Here is a 13,650-nt window from a genome sequence, read left to right on the forward strand (position 1 = left end):
GCACAGCGGGGTCAGGAAGTGCCACAGAAATTAGCAGCAAACAACAGCGAAGAGAACACTCAAATATCGTATGATAATAGAGTTGGAAAATAATTAAAAATCAGCCATGACTCAAAGTTGAATGCTCTGCGGATTCGTTGGGCAGATTTGCATATCGATAGGAGGGGAGGGGAGAGGAGAGTAGAGCGATATCTATAGAACTACATTCTCTTGATTGCGTAAAAAAGAGTAATAATATCCGGCAGGTATGCAGATATTCCAGTACAGAATATTCAGGGGTTTTATTCTTCAAAAAGTTTTTAATGATTTTTCATGATTTTTACTACAGAATTGTCACCATTTTTTATGGTTCTCAAATCTTGTATTTCTCTCAAAAAGATTGTCTGAATTCGATAAGATATTGAATCCCAATTCCAGACATATCCGATCTGGTCCAGATATTTTCGAATATTTGAAGAATTCTTAAAGAATTTTGTTTGATGCCAGTATTTAAGGGAAATTTAACTTTTCCAGCCAAGAAACCTCTACTCAGAAGAATTTTCCCTAAATTTTCCTCGTTGAAAACCCCACATAAATCATCATCAGAATTTGCATTGAATTTCTCTCCAACACTTTCCAATATCAATCAAGTACATGTCACAGCTCAAGCAGCTCCAATCAGTAGCTCCACCTGTCCCCCCTCCCCCCATAACGGCTCAATAATTCAACCTTTTTGATGATCTCTGAAAATCATAATCATTCCCAAGCAAAACATCAATCAAACAATCTACGAATCCAGCTTTTTTGACGATGGGAAATCCCATGCATCTGCCAGTCTGTGGAGATACTCCGCACAGCTGTCGGCCTTTCACTTATTAGCAAATTGTGAATTAACATGCCACAGAGAAACAAGTTGAAATTGAAGAAAATAATACAAAACGCACAAGCACAGAGGAGAGTGGGGGGGGCAGAGACAGGGACAGCGACAGGTGAAGTGCTGCGGCGGAAAGCGAAACGGAAAATCAGAACTCCAGACAAGACGAGAGCTAAAGATTAGGCAAGTCTTTAGTACACTGAGAAAATCTTCAGGGGAGTTCAAGATCTAGGAATAATGGATTTGCCAGCTAAAAAATATAGTTTAGATGTTTTCTAATGTCACTCACATTACCATTAATATTACGAGACAGGAGACATCCTGAAGGTACATTTTACTTGTTTCCCGACAAGACATTGAAACCGAGAATAATATATTTTTGTGCCACTAAAATGTCAATACTTTTGGTAATAACATTTTCTGGGTGCAAAATCAGGTCTTTGACAGTCAAAAACTATCGGGACAATACGTATGTAAAAGAGATATCTCAGATACTTACTATCCAGGAACAGAATTGTGGAAATTAATTGTTTTAGAGTTTAAATTTTCATAATACAAATTGTAAAAATAATTTGTATTATTACGATCCCTTCTATAGACTGAAAAAATAGTATAAGGAATGAAAAGATATCCTAATCTGAATACTGAATCGTATTTGGAAAATTGTATATTTTTATGCTCTACGTATTTAAAAGATTTCGAGGTTTTTTTCTGTGTAAAAGATGGAGATGGTTGAAGTAGGAACAAACGAGATCAGGGTCTAAAGAGCTAACTCATTATGAGAAACAAAAGATGCGGATAAAGATGGTGTAGATGAAGATTGAACAATGCAGTAGTATCTGAAGTTAAGAGTGAAGCCAAAGCAGAGGCAGAGATTGGAAGCAAAGACTGAAAACTGAATCCGCAGTCGTAGTGGAGTCTATTACAGATACAGATACTGAGACTGCCACTGTAAGAGACTGATGCTGTAATTTAATTATGTATCGTATCGCATCGCATGCAATATTTTTAATGCATTTCCCCCTCTCTACCTCTCTGCCGCCACAGCCATGAGTAAACCAACAACACCGAGCTTCCGTGGCAACAGTTACCTGATCTTGCCGCCACCGCGCATACCCATGAAAGACAAGCGGCGCGGACCCTCGCTCTATGTGCGACCCCGCGAAGCCATTCAAATCAGCCTCAATTTCTCCACGATCGAGCCGGACGGCCTGCTCCTCTGGAGCGAGCACGATCGTCGCAAGTTCTTGGGCCTGGGCCTGGAGAATGGTCACCTGAAGCTGGCCAGCAATCTCCTGGGCAGCAACAACGACACGGTCCAGGCCCCGGCCAGTGGCTTCATAGCCGATGGCGCCTGGCACTGGACGAGTGTGCTCTTGGATCGCACTCGGCTGGAGCTGCAGCTGGACGGAGAGGTGATCTTTACGGAACGATTGCCGGAGGGCAACGTCAACGGCAACGGCAACGACAACCGGCGGGATGGGGCAACAACAACAACGACAACGCAGGCCACGGCATTAGCCAACAGGCGGAGAGCAGCGGGCCAAGAGCCGACCATTAGCTATGAGGATGTCTTTTATTTGGGTGAGTTCTTCCAGCCCTTCGATTTAATTTTAACTAGAACTTAGCACTCACCGGCACTTGAGACACTTGGCAATTGTTTGTTTGTTCGCTCCGCCATATAAAACAGTTATTTCACACCGAAAAAAACATAAACAAACGCTTAAAGACCGACGAAACACTTGTTGTGTTGGATTTTTGAGCGTGACTATTGTTGTCGAGTGTGAAAGAGAAAGAGAAAACTCAAGCGGGGCTGCCAACTTAAATCAGAGAAACAGCTGTTTCTGCTAGATAGTAAATTTAGTAAGAAATAAGTGTGGAGTTTAGCTAATTCATGTCGTAAATGAACATAAACACAGACAATCAAGAACGTGCACACGAAATTCTTGCCAAAAAACACAGCCGTTAATCGCAACAGGTGGCTGGAAGACATAACAGCGTGCTGTTAAGCGCAACTAAAAAGCTATTAAGGCGTTAAGCAGCACTGTAACCGTTTAAAATTCAAAACAATACTAAATGTAGCACCAATTTCCTTTGCAGGCGGCTTTCCCAATCTGGATTCGGTGACTAAACGCACCCAGGGGCGCTACTTTGAGCCCTTTAAGGGCTGCCTGCAGGACATACAGTTCGGGGCCGAACCAAAGGCCATTATCAGCGATTTCTCGGCGTACCAGGGCGAGAATATTGGCTCTTGTGATCTCCACGGTGATGAGCCGATTGTTGTATAAAAAACAAATAAGAAACGAGTAAAAAGTAATCAAAAAAAAAAAGAATAACGCGATTATTGTGAATTTTCATGATTCCAAAGTACGGGAGAATGAGCAAAACCGAAGAAAAGACGAGAGAGAGATGATGATGAAGAAGAGAACTACTTGTAAGCTAAGTGTTAAGACGAGAATATAGAGAAAATGGGGAGAATCGAGAGCGACAGCGATTCCCCGGGCATCAATATATACAGTTTTTGGGGCAAAAGCTATCGATTAAAGATCGATTGATATAAAGAAAAGAAAAATGGAACGTAATTTTGTAAATTTTATAGAAATAAAAACTGAAAAAAACTGAAAAAAAGACAAAAAGTTTAGACTAAAAAAAATTGGGGACATTCAAAATTAATTGAATAAAAGAAAAAAAAAGACACTAAACTCTTGAGACAAAATTATATAGTTTAGGATCTAAAAACTAAATCTAGAGAATACCGATTACCAGATACAGATATAAAACTTCTCTTACGTACATAAGTGATATTTCAAGTGGAATAATGGATAACAGCCCCCCTTAAAAACCAGAAGATTCTTGAATTATGTGAATGTATATTTGTTTTTCTGTTGATTGTTACAATAACTCTACTATATATAATAGACTATCCAGATTATGTGTTCTTCTTTGATTCGATACTCGAAACTGCCCTACGTTTCTGCCATTTTTGATTTGTTCAACTTTGAGATGCAATTTTAGTTAGGATCGTATAATATTGTATTGTTTCCCCTGTTATCTGTATACGTTATATAGCATAAAGCTCTCCCGATTGAAGCCATTTAGTTGCCTTGTAGTAAGTTAGCGTATAATCTCTGTCTGTCTCTATAAAATATGATTTATCTTGATGAACTAACTCAAAAAAAAAGCAAGAAATGAAGTGAAATGAAGCATATACGGGAAAATCTATAGTTATGAAAATCATACAATATAATTATTCTTATAAATGGAAAAACCAAGTAGCATGAAACCAAAAACCAACTTATATATATATACAATACGATATACAATACATGAAAAAATCAATTGGTAAATTGTAACCAACAAAAAAAAACGCAGTACATTAAGTATGTATTTATTTCGAGAGACAACTTAATCAGTTATAATTTTAAATAAAAAAAAAATATAAAAAACGAAAAACGGAAATTAGAAAAAATATTAATAAACCAAAAATGATTTGAGAACATTTTTTATTGGAAGGAGTTTATGGAGAATCGACTCCAAGTAATATCCAAAAACATGTGCTTACAATAATGATGTTCCTTATGACAATCCCTAATCATGGATCCTTTGGTCAGCTTCTTTTCCCATAATGTTCTCCTACAAATACCAGGAAGATCGGTTTATCCCTTCGAAACAACAACAGATTTCAGCTTTTTTCATAGCTAAAACTGGTAATAGTCCATAAGGGGCATCAAAGAAGATTAAAATATATAAGCACAAATGATGTATAGCGATAAAAACTAACCGATGTCTAGAAAACATTCCCTTATGTTCAGATTTGTTACAGATGAAGTCTCCCAAAAGAATAAACTATTTTCTTTGGCATATTCCTCAGCCTCAATGGTGCCTACAGCTCGCCCATCCGTAATATCAGCCTTATGGCCCACTAAAGCTATGACTATCCTGGGTGTACAGCGCTGAAATTTCTCATTATCAAGAGATTATTCTTATCTTAAAATACATGTCAGTTAAGGGTCATATCTTACCTTTGTTTTGAGTTCGACGGCCCACTTTTTCGCGGACTCATAGCTCTGCCGATTGTGTATGTCGTATACAAGTAAAGCGCCTTGAAAGTCTGTATAATATCTTCGTAAAATTTCCTTAAAACTTTACCAATCTATAGAACTTTGGCCAGATGTGAAGTTTGAATCCCACTCACCACTTTTGACCTGCCGTATCCCAGATCTTTAGCTTCGTATTTAGATGTGGCTCACATATTGTCTTTACCAGAAACTCAGCCCCCACCGTGGGCTGTCCGCGCTCTGGCGTTTCGTCCTTTATGTATCGCGAAATCAGAGCTGTCTTGCCCACACTCGAGTCTCCCAAGATGACAACTTCGTAGTCTGTCGGCAACATTGTGCTGTGTCTACGCTCAGGGAGGTTCAGTTCTGCTCTAATTGTAGCGACACAGAAAAACCTCCAGCAAGGTCTTTGATTTCTCACTGGCATAAGTTTGCGGCTGTGAATCACTTATTTATGTGATTAATCGAATGCCCTTTGGGAACCATACCAAAGCACTCTTTGGTGTAAGCTTTACAGAATAATATATCTCTCTATTATGTAACTAAAATTGTCCAACCTATCATCCGAAATTCAAATTTTTCAACAGTTTGAATCATAATTATTATTAATTTAACTAATCCAAAGCAGTGATGGGCAGGTTGTTTGAATTTGCAATGTATGTGGATTTCCAATTCTCTTATCAGCGAAACTCAAGTCTATAATCAATTTTTTTCTCTGGAGCTCGCTCTTGCAGCATTCACTTGTACGAATCGAATCAAGCATAATTGTATTGTGTCATTCACGGAAATTCCCTTTTGCAGCATTTGCTTGTGCGTCTCGAGTGCGTGGATCAATATGCCGGATAAGGCCATCGAAAGTACACAGCTTTTCAGTCTCCTTGAAGCGAACAATAAGAAAATATAAAGAGTATCTGTATCTACTGTATCTAATGCTATTTCCCACATCCTCAAAGTACCATTACTCTCTCTTCAAAGTATCCCCCACACACTTCCAATTAAAACCATATCAAAAATTCTATAAAAAACGAAAGTATGATCCGACTTCTAAGAAAAGCTTTCGATGAGAGAAAACCACAAACGATTAAGTGCACTCGTGCCATGTCGCTTCATTCTCGATTCAAATCGAATGACTTAATATACATATATAGATGTATATATATATATATATAAGTATATACGATGCATTCGTTTTATTATAAATGTTAAATTTAAATACATACAGACAACATAGAAATAATAAATTGGAAACAAGTGCGAGTGGGAGCTGTTCTGGGCTGTTCTGTTGGATATCTTGATTCAATTGCTTTGTGATTGCAAATTACAATATAAATAATTGTGGTTGGAAAATTAATAGATTGTTGGTTCGGTGTGGCACGATTCAAACAAGAATTTGTTGTGGTTTGAGTGTGGTTGGTTTTTTTTTTTATTATTTAGGTAAAGTATTTCAAGGTTTATTTTAAAGACTTCACTTTACTCGTTTCATCCGTTTTCCATCCTTCGCTTAATTGCATACTAGATGTAAGTTTTTTATTTTATTCTTTATGGTTTTACGATAGTTTTGTTTGTTTGTTTAAAGATAATAGCATTAAATCTTCGATTGTTGCTAGAATGTGGAAAAAAATATAAACTCAATGCAAAAAGAAACATTAAAAAAAAGTTAAAAATTATGAAATAATTTGTTTTTGTTGGTTTCGTTTTTTGTTTTTTTCTCATATGTGTATATATAATTTATATAAATTGCAACTATCACACGTGTCCGTCGCAGCTTGGAGGCGGGGGGGAGGCGATTCTCCGCGCTCCAGAGCCGGACAGACACACACATTGCCGCAGATCCGTGCGGACGCGCGCGAGGATCTTCTTCATCGGCCGCTTGGATCTGAACATTTTTTCTCTTATTTTTTGGAACGCTGCTGAGAACAACTGCAACTGGAATTTCTTTTTTGCTTTAGAAACTTACACGAAAATGTAAATTTTACAAATATTCTTTGCTGTTTTCTTTTCTTTTTTATACAATACAATTTCAAACTTTTCTACGACACGATGCGAACTATGCAAAATAACCTTTCCGCGCCTTCTCTTCTATTCCACCGAATTGAATTTCGTTTTGTTTTTTTTTTACTATAATTATTATTATTTGAAATGGTTTATGGTGTCTGTGGGTGTGTGTGTGTGTGTGGAATTCTGATTAGCACATTTTCTGGGGGGATCTGTTGTGGGGCTCTCTAGGCGTGTCAGATATGGAAATCGCTCTCGCTTCGTTTATAAATGAATGGATAGCGAGGTGGAGCTTGGGGGCTTCTTCCTTTTTTGTTTTCTGTTTTATATTTAATTTAAAATTAATATTGTATGGTTTTGTTTTTATTAGAATGTTTCTTTCGGTTCTCATCTCATCACCAATCAATTATGAAAATTTAATTTCTTGCCCCTATGAGAGCCAATTTTTTTAGGTATGTGTTTTTCTTTTCGGATTTCTTTTTTTTGTTAAATTTTTAAATAATTTTTTTTATTTATAATTATCAGCATAAACTTTTCAAATCTCTCGTTGGAAATTTCATTTTCTGAAAGAAAGAATGAAAAAAAATAATTAGTTGAATTATCAAAACTGTGATTCCAACAAATTTCTCACAAGCGAAAACGTTGGATGTAACATCCCCGTGGTACCAACATGATCCCTGCTAATCGAACTATTGTACATATTCAATCGTAAGACTCTCACCTACAAAGGGACATCACTTGCAGCAGTTGTTCGTCGGTCGATTTGTTTCATTCCCATTCGGCCTTATGCTGCCTCCCTGATTGTTGGCGCCATCGTTCTTAGGTAGTTTCTTGGCTATAAATATTATAATTGAATTAATTTACATTATAGATTACTTAAAATATTTAATGGCTTACCAATGGCCAAAAAGATATCGTTGACATTCATGCCCGTCTTCGCAGACGTCTCCATGAACAGCAAACCATTCTCCTCGGCATATTGCTTCGCTTCATCAAACTCCACGACGCGAATGTTTGACAGATCCGCCTTATTGCCGGCCAGCGCAATGACAATGTTTGGTGAGGCCTGACAAAAACAATGGGAAAACGTTAGGATTTAATAGGAATTTCTTCAAAAATTACGTGTTGAATCAATCCTATATTTAGTAATAAAGGAAACCCTTTGTGTGATGATCATTGTTTAACATATATGTGGTTCTTGTAGATTGCAGAGGTATAAGATCGATTGGTAGCATAAAAACTATATATTTCATTAGATAAATCCGTACATATTAATATGATCATTGATCAATATTAATACGATCATATGACTGTTTCTACTAATTTATAGTAAATTATACCTTTTTCCACAGTTCTCGTTGAGTTCAAGCAGAAGGAAGATCATCATACTTAAGATCTATGATTTTGTCGGACTTTTATCCAACCAACTTTATCTGGGAGACCCCAAACTCACCACATTGGAATTCAAACAACATGAAAGAAGCATTTGACAACTGATAAATTATATATTCTGGATAAGGCTCAGCAGCTTAGTGGGTTTAACCATCTAAATTTGTCTAACCTTCTGCCTAGTAGTTCTTGGAAACTATAAGAGCTACAACAATCAAAATAGGGCCATAAATACCCATGAAAATATAGTTTCTTAAATCGATTATAGTCCAAGGTTTATCTACTTCTACCTTGTGTAAAAAATCAAATCAAATCGAAACCCCAGTCAAGTGTATAAAAGCAATGAGGCGTGAATGAATGCCTGGATGCCACGAAATAAGTTCAATGCCCTTTCATCTGGGGGCCGCAATTGGCAACAACAAAGAGAATTAACAATCATAAATGGCAATAACATTCGTAAATGTGTGTATGTAAGTCTATGAATAAAACATTCTTCTGCATGCGATTTTATTGACCTTGCCTCGGAGGTACACTCACTTGTTTATGCAGTTCCTTGACCCAGGTCTTTGCACGCTGAAAACTATCCTGATTCTGTATATCATAGACAACAATGGCGGCCTGCGCACCTCTATAATACATGGGAGCTAAGCTGTGGTATCTGCAAAACGAAACGAAAACCGAAAGAAGCATTAGGATTTAATACGAATAAATATATATTGTATATCCGATTTATAGTTACCGCTCCTGGCCGGCTGTATCCCAAATTTCAAACTTCACCACAGTATCCTCTATGCAAATGGTTTGTGTTAGAAAGGCCGCACCTATCGTGCTCTCCTGATATTCATGGAATTGTCCCTTGACGAAGCGCAACACAAGCGACGATTTGCCGACAGCCGATTCGCCCAGGAGCACCAGCTTGAATTGGCAACTTTTGTTCTGAGAGGTTCCATTCGGTCGCTGTGCCGTTCCAGAGCCGGCACCGCCGCTGCGTGGTGTTGTGGCCATGATCAATCCGTGTCGCTCGTCGGGCTCTTTTCTTTCTTTTTTCTGCTTTTTTGATGCAATGCAAAACTGATGATGCGGGGTGTATCGGTTTTATCGGACGGTCACTGTATTTTGTGGTGTGGTATGGTGCGGTGTACTCCCTCTCAGAGTGTGTATGTTGCTATGGGGTGTATATTATCTGAAAAGAGCACAGGCACATTATGGATTATTCTGTTGTGTTGTGGAAATATAAAACGTCACGGAGGCAGAGTGGCGCCTTTCGTTTACTTAATGACGGACAAGACTAAACACAAATTTAATTCGATATGTATATACATCTGTATGTACATATATATGTATGTCCCCGACCATATGCATCATCAAAGAGAGAGAGAGAACGTAGAGAAAGAGAGAGCGCGCATAGCAATCAATAAATCTGATTGAAATAGAAAGCGAAACGCCCTTAAGGTTGCATTTAAAGCACAAATTGAATTCAATTATCATCATTAAGCCCTTGTATGGCATTTTAAATTCTTTTAAAATTAACCAAACTAATATAATAATTTCATTTTTATTTCTTGCGATTCAATCTCTTTAAATATCATGCCTTTATCATGTCATATGATAGCCCCGAGATGAGATAAACTAGAAATCCCAAAAGCGAATAAAGATACGACTTAAGAGAAAATTTTCAATGTCAAGAATGTTTTTAAATAATGGCAACAAAACCGAAACGAAACGAGACGAAACGACAAAAACGGATAAACAAACAATTAGCAACAACTAAAAATACTTCAAACACATGGTAATGGCGGGGTGTGTGGTACGGAAGCCTTACAAATTTTGTTTAAGCGCAATTATTGTTTTTTCTTCTTTCTTCTTCGGTTTTGTCTTCAAACAAAACTTAAATGAATTTCTATCGGTCTAGGTCTAGGCTCTGTTATCTCTCTGTTACCAAAATTTTAGCTACTTTAGTTGATAATAATCGTACATAAGTGTGTATTTTTCTGATAATTTATTTCGAGGGCGGTACGTAACACAACAGACATGAATAACAATACATATATAAAGTATAAAAGGGGACGCCTCGTATTATTCACGGGTGTCGACCCTCACTATCTGTTATCAGTGGCACTTTTATGAATCATTTTCGACATTTGCCGTCTGTTATCGAATCTAAAACCAAAAATTTCCTCTCAAGTACGAGTAAGGCTTTTACTCAACTGAAATCTCCACAAATGAATTAGCATCTTAATGCTAAAATGTACATAATGGACTTAACCAAAAATCATGCGGGATCGTTGTAGAGAAAACAAGCAAATCAAAAATCCAACACCGGCAGTCGAGTGTTTGATACCCTTACAGATCTATCGTCTCAATAGCAGTATCCCAGCAAAAACTCACTAAATCACACAAAATATATATATAATATAAAATTTGGAAGATCCTTCCTCTCTTCGTTGCAAACATTTTTCATACCTTCGGTCAAAAGAGTATACAAATCATGCGGGATTATTGTTGGTAGAGAAATCGAGCGCATAGCGGAGATTTTAAGTGGGAGAGAGTGGAACAGAGAGTACAGTGAGCACAGGGCGGAGAGTGACAAGAGAAGAGTGTGAATGAGTGGAGAGTGGGGAATTAAAGGGAAGCTGCACAAAGTGGGGGCGTTGCGTTGCGCTGGCGGATGCTGTCAAGATTCTCTGATAAAAATCAATGCAAAATAAATTAAACAGTCGGCGGGTGGGAGGGGCAGAAAGAAGCGCGAGAAGCAGCACCAGCAGAAGCGAGTAGAGAGAAAGTAAAAGCATGGCACATTTGTTGCTGAGCATTATTAAATTAACCAAAGGGAAGAGAGAGAGATAACAGGCCTCTCTCTCCCAGCATTGAAAAAACAGTAAAGCAAGTTTTACGACTGTTTTTTTTTCTTCTTTCGCTTCCATTGTTTTTGTAGAGAGACTTACGGAGCAAAGTGCACAGTAAGTTGTCAAGCCACACTCTCACTCTCTCACTCTAGCACTTGGTAAGCGGCTGATTTGCGCTTTTGTCCAGTCAGCTCTCACTCTGTCACTCGTTCAATTGAGATAAATGTTGCTTGCAATTGCTTTTTTGTTTGCTCGTGAATGACGTATTTTGCATTTTATCGCAATTTTATTATACTCCAGGTAGCACACAAGGCAGACACTTTTCGAAACAATTCAAGAGCCTTAACTTAAATTATTGATAACAATTCAAAGCGAATATCTAAAACTGCCATATCGTAGAGTTCAGGGGCAAAAACGCAGCAGCTGTCAACGCGGTAAAACAACTCACCCACATACGGAAATTGCTAGAAAATATTAAATATGTACAGTACTTTAAAACTTAACGCCGGCCTCTTGGCCTTCGACCCGTCCGCGGAAAATTCAATAAAATATAAAACAACGTTCCAGCTTGGTTTCAGGAAATTACGGTACCCACACTTCTGCCGCTGGCGCTGCTTTGGTCTTGAAACAGCTGACGATGCGTCATTCACACAAGTACCGTACCCACACAATCATCAGAAGAGAGAAAGAACAAGCGGTAAAGTGTAGAGAGGAGAGAAATAAACACGCACTTACGACACAGCAATGGTCAATGAATTAGGATCAGAAGCGGGAGTTTTACTGCAGAAAATAAAAGTCCTATTCGAATATAGTACCTCAGGCAATATGAATCATTTAGTTGATTGACTTGCTTTCATAAATGGTCAAAAATATGTATATATGAGAACCAATGAAACGATCAAATAACATAATTGTAAGTCAGCACATCAAACTAAACTATTGCAGTGGAAAAATTCTGGAAAAATATTTATATCGAAGACCTAGTTGTGTGCCCTCAACTGTAAGATTGTCTTACTTTAAAGTCAACAAGTGCAATTTTCTCAGCACGCATAACGGACGACCATAAAAAGAAGAATAGGAATACAATTAGCAGCCAACATACGTATGGATGCACTGTAGTGTACGATAAATCAATTCTCCCTTTGTCCCCTCGACAGCGTTCTCAATTACACAAATGCAAATTTAGCAAAATAACACACAAATATAAACAAAATGGAAATTGAGAAAAAATTATGCGATTTTGTTTACATTTCGGCTCCAAGGAAAATATTTTGTGGAAAAAAAATCCAGCCTCACGGAGTATGGAGGGGGGAGAGGGGATGTGCAGTGACTGGCACGATAAGAAACGGATTGCAGATAAATACACACAAACACACACACACTGTAACTAAGACGCAAAACCAAGTTGAACAAAGAACAAGCAATTTCCATTGCCTGGAGCGGGAAAGAGTACATATTATTCGACAGATAATGAGACCCCGGATCAGCTGCCTCTCCTACACCTGTGTTGCACTGGCTTTATAGTCGCGAAAATGGGAAACTGATTTATTGCGCTATTGTCAACCACTGTGCACGCTGCAGTTGGAGCAGCAGCAGTGCATAGTGCCATCTCGCTTCGCCACACACGCTCGAATAAAACGCACCCAAAAATTCATGGCCGTCTATCTCACTCGCTCTCATTGCTTTCTATCCTCTGCTCGGCTATCGATGACGATAATAATGGTGAAAAAATTTTACACAACTTTCTTAATTAATGGGGAAACAACAACGCAATATTGGGAACAACACTTGATTCTCATATTGTCACACACATTGCTATTGCGAGAATCGATTTATGCACGTTTATTCCTGCCTTTTCCAGCAGGGCACTTTGTTTTTAGACAGATTATTGAAACACTCTCTCCCCACCCAGTCACCAACAAACGCACGCAGACAGAGACGGGAAGCGATTGACTTTTGAGTTCCCAGTGTCGGAGTCTTGTTTTTGTCATTTTCGCAGGAGACGTCATCGTTACTTGCACTTTATGTCTATCCCAGGTGTAGCTTGTGTTTTTTATTGCGTTTATCACTGTTTTTGCAATTAGTTTGCCCAGGTTATTGTTAAAACTTACAAATCTTTTTATCCACGAAAATGGACTTATCGATAAAATAATAGAATATACCGTCTGGCCCTCAGAAATATACCGTCTCATTTTCCAAGTATTCCGTAAATATACCGAACTTAGCCCACTTAAACCCCTCTTATTTTACCTGGAAAACAACTTGAGTTAAGTCGTACAAATAATAATAATAATTTAGGTCCACCCAATCCATCATCATCTACAAAGAGAGGTCAAAATATACGAAAAGTATAATATACCTCATATGGTCAACATATATGCTGCACCCTGCACCCTTCTATGAATTTTTCATCCAAGTCCTTAATTTAGACCAAAAGTGTGCAACGTATCGTATGACAGAGAGTAAATAGCAAAATATAGCTAAATATATAGGTTAAATATCCATTTTC

At 37.9% G+C, this 13,650-nt stretch overlaps 3 protein-coding genes across 8 annotated transcripts in view; 1 reads left to right on the forward strand and 2 right to left on the reverse strand.

Moving 5' to 3' along the window:
* Positions 1 to 2,663, reverse strand: part of LOC108163348 (MKRN2 opposite strand protein) — a 73,159-nt gene extending 70,496 nt beyond the window's left edge. For both annotated transcript variants that reach the window (XM_017298590.2, XM_017298588.2), the window contains exon 1: positions 2,489 to 2,663. The gene's annotated coding sequence lies outside the window, so the exon portion shown is untranslated. The remainder of the gene's footprint in view (positions 1 to 2,488) is intronic.
* Positions 1 to 4,136, forward strand: part of LOC108163344 (protein eyes shut) — a 70,476-nt gene extending 66,340 nt beyond the window's left edge. The window contains exons 13-14 of the mRNA XM_017298584.2: positions 1,901 to 2,437; positions 2,954 to 4,136. Of these exons, the coding sequence (XP_017154073.1) occupies positions 1,901 to 2,437; positions 2,954 to 3,141 (725 nt within the window). The 3' untranslated portion in view covers positions 3,142 to 4,136. The remainder of the gene's footprint in view (positions 1 to 1,900; positions 2,438 to 2,953) is intronic.
* Positions 4,137 to 6,215: 2,079 nt separating this feature from the next.
* LOC108163427 (ras-related protein Rab-5B) lies at positions 6,216 to 13,323 on the reverse strand. Of its 5 annotated transcripts, none has more exons than XM_017298706.2 (6): positions 13,253 to 13,323; positions 9,035 to 9,478; positions 8,833 to 8,953; positions 7,804 to 7,972; positions 7,628 to 7,741; positions 6,216 to 7,469 (listed from the first exon to the last, which is right to left on the reverse strand). In XM_017298706.2, exons 2-5 carry the CDS (start codon positions 9,298 to 9,300, stop codon positions 7,641 to 7,643), a joined length of 657 nt encoding a protein of 218 aa, XP_017154195.1. In that variant the 5' UTR covers positions 9,301 to 9,478; positions 13,253 to 13,323; the 3' UTR covers positions 6,216 to 7,469; positions 7,628 to 7,640. The 5 variants fall into 5 exon arrangements, with proteins under 5 accessions (XP_017154195.1, XP_033248559.1, XP_033248558.1 ...); XM_033392668.1 differs by lacking the exon at positions 13,253 to 13,323 and adding an exon at positions 13,070 to 13,087; XM_033392667.1 differs by lacking the exon at positions 13,253 to 13,323 and adding an exon at positions 12,953 to 13,021.
* Positions 13,324 to 13,650: the final 327 nt, after the last annotated feature.

The sequence above is a fragment of the Drosophila miranda genome, chromosome 4 (assembly GCF_003369915.1).
Source record: "Drosophila miranda strain MSH22 chromosome 4, D.miranda_PacBio2.1, whole genome shotgun sequence".
NCBI classification, from domain to species: Eukaryota; Metazoa; Arthropoda; class Insecta; order Diptera; family Drosophilidae; genus Drosophila; species Drosophila miranda.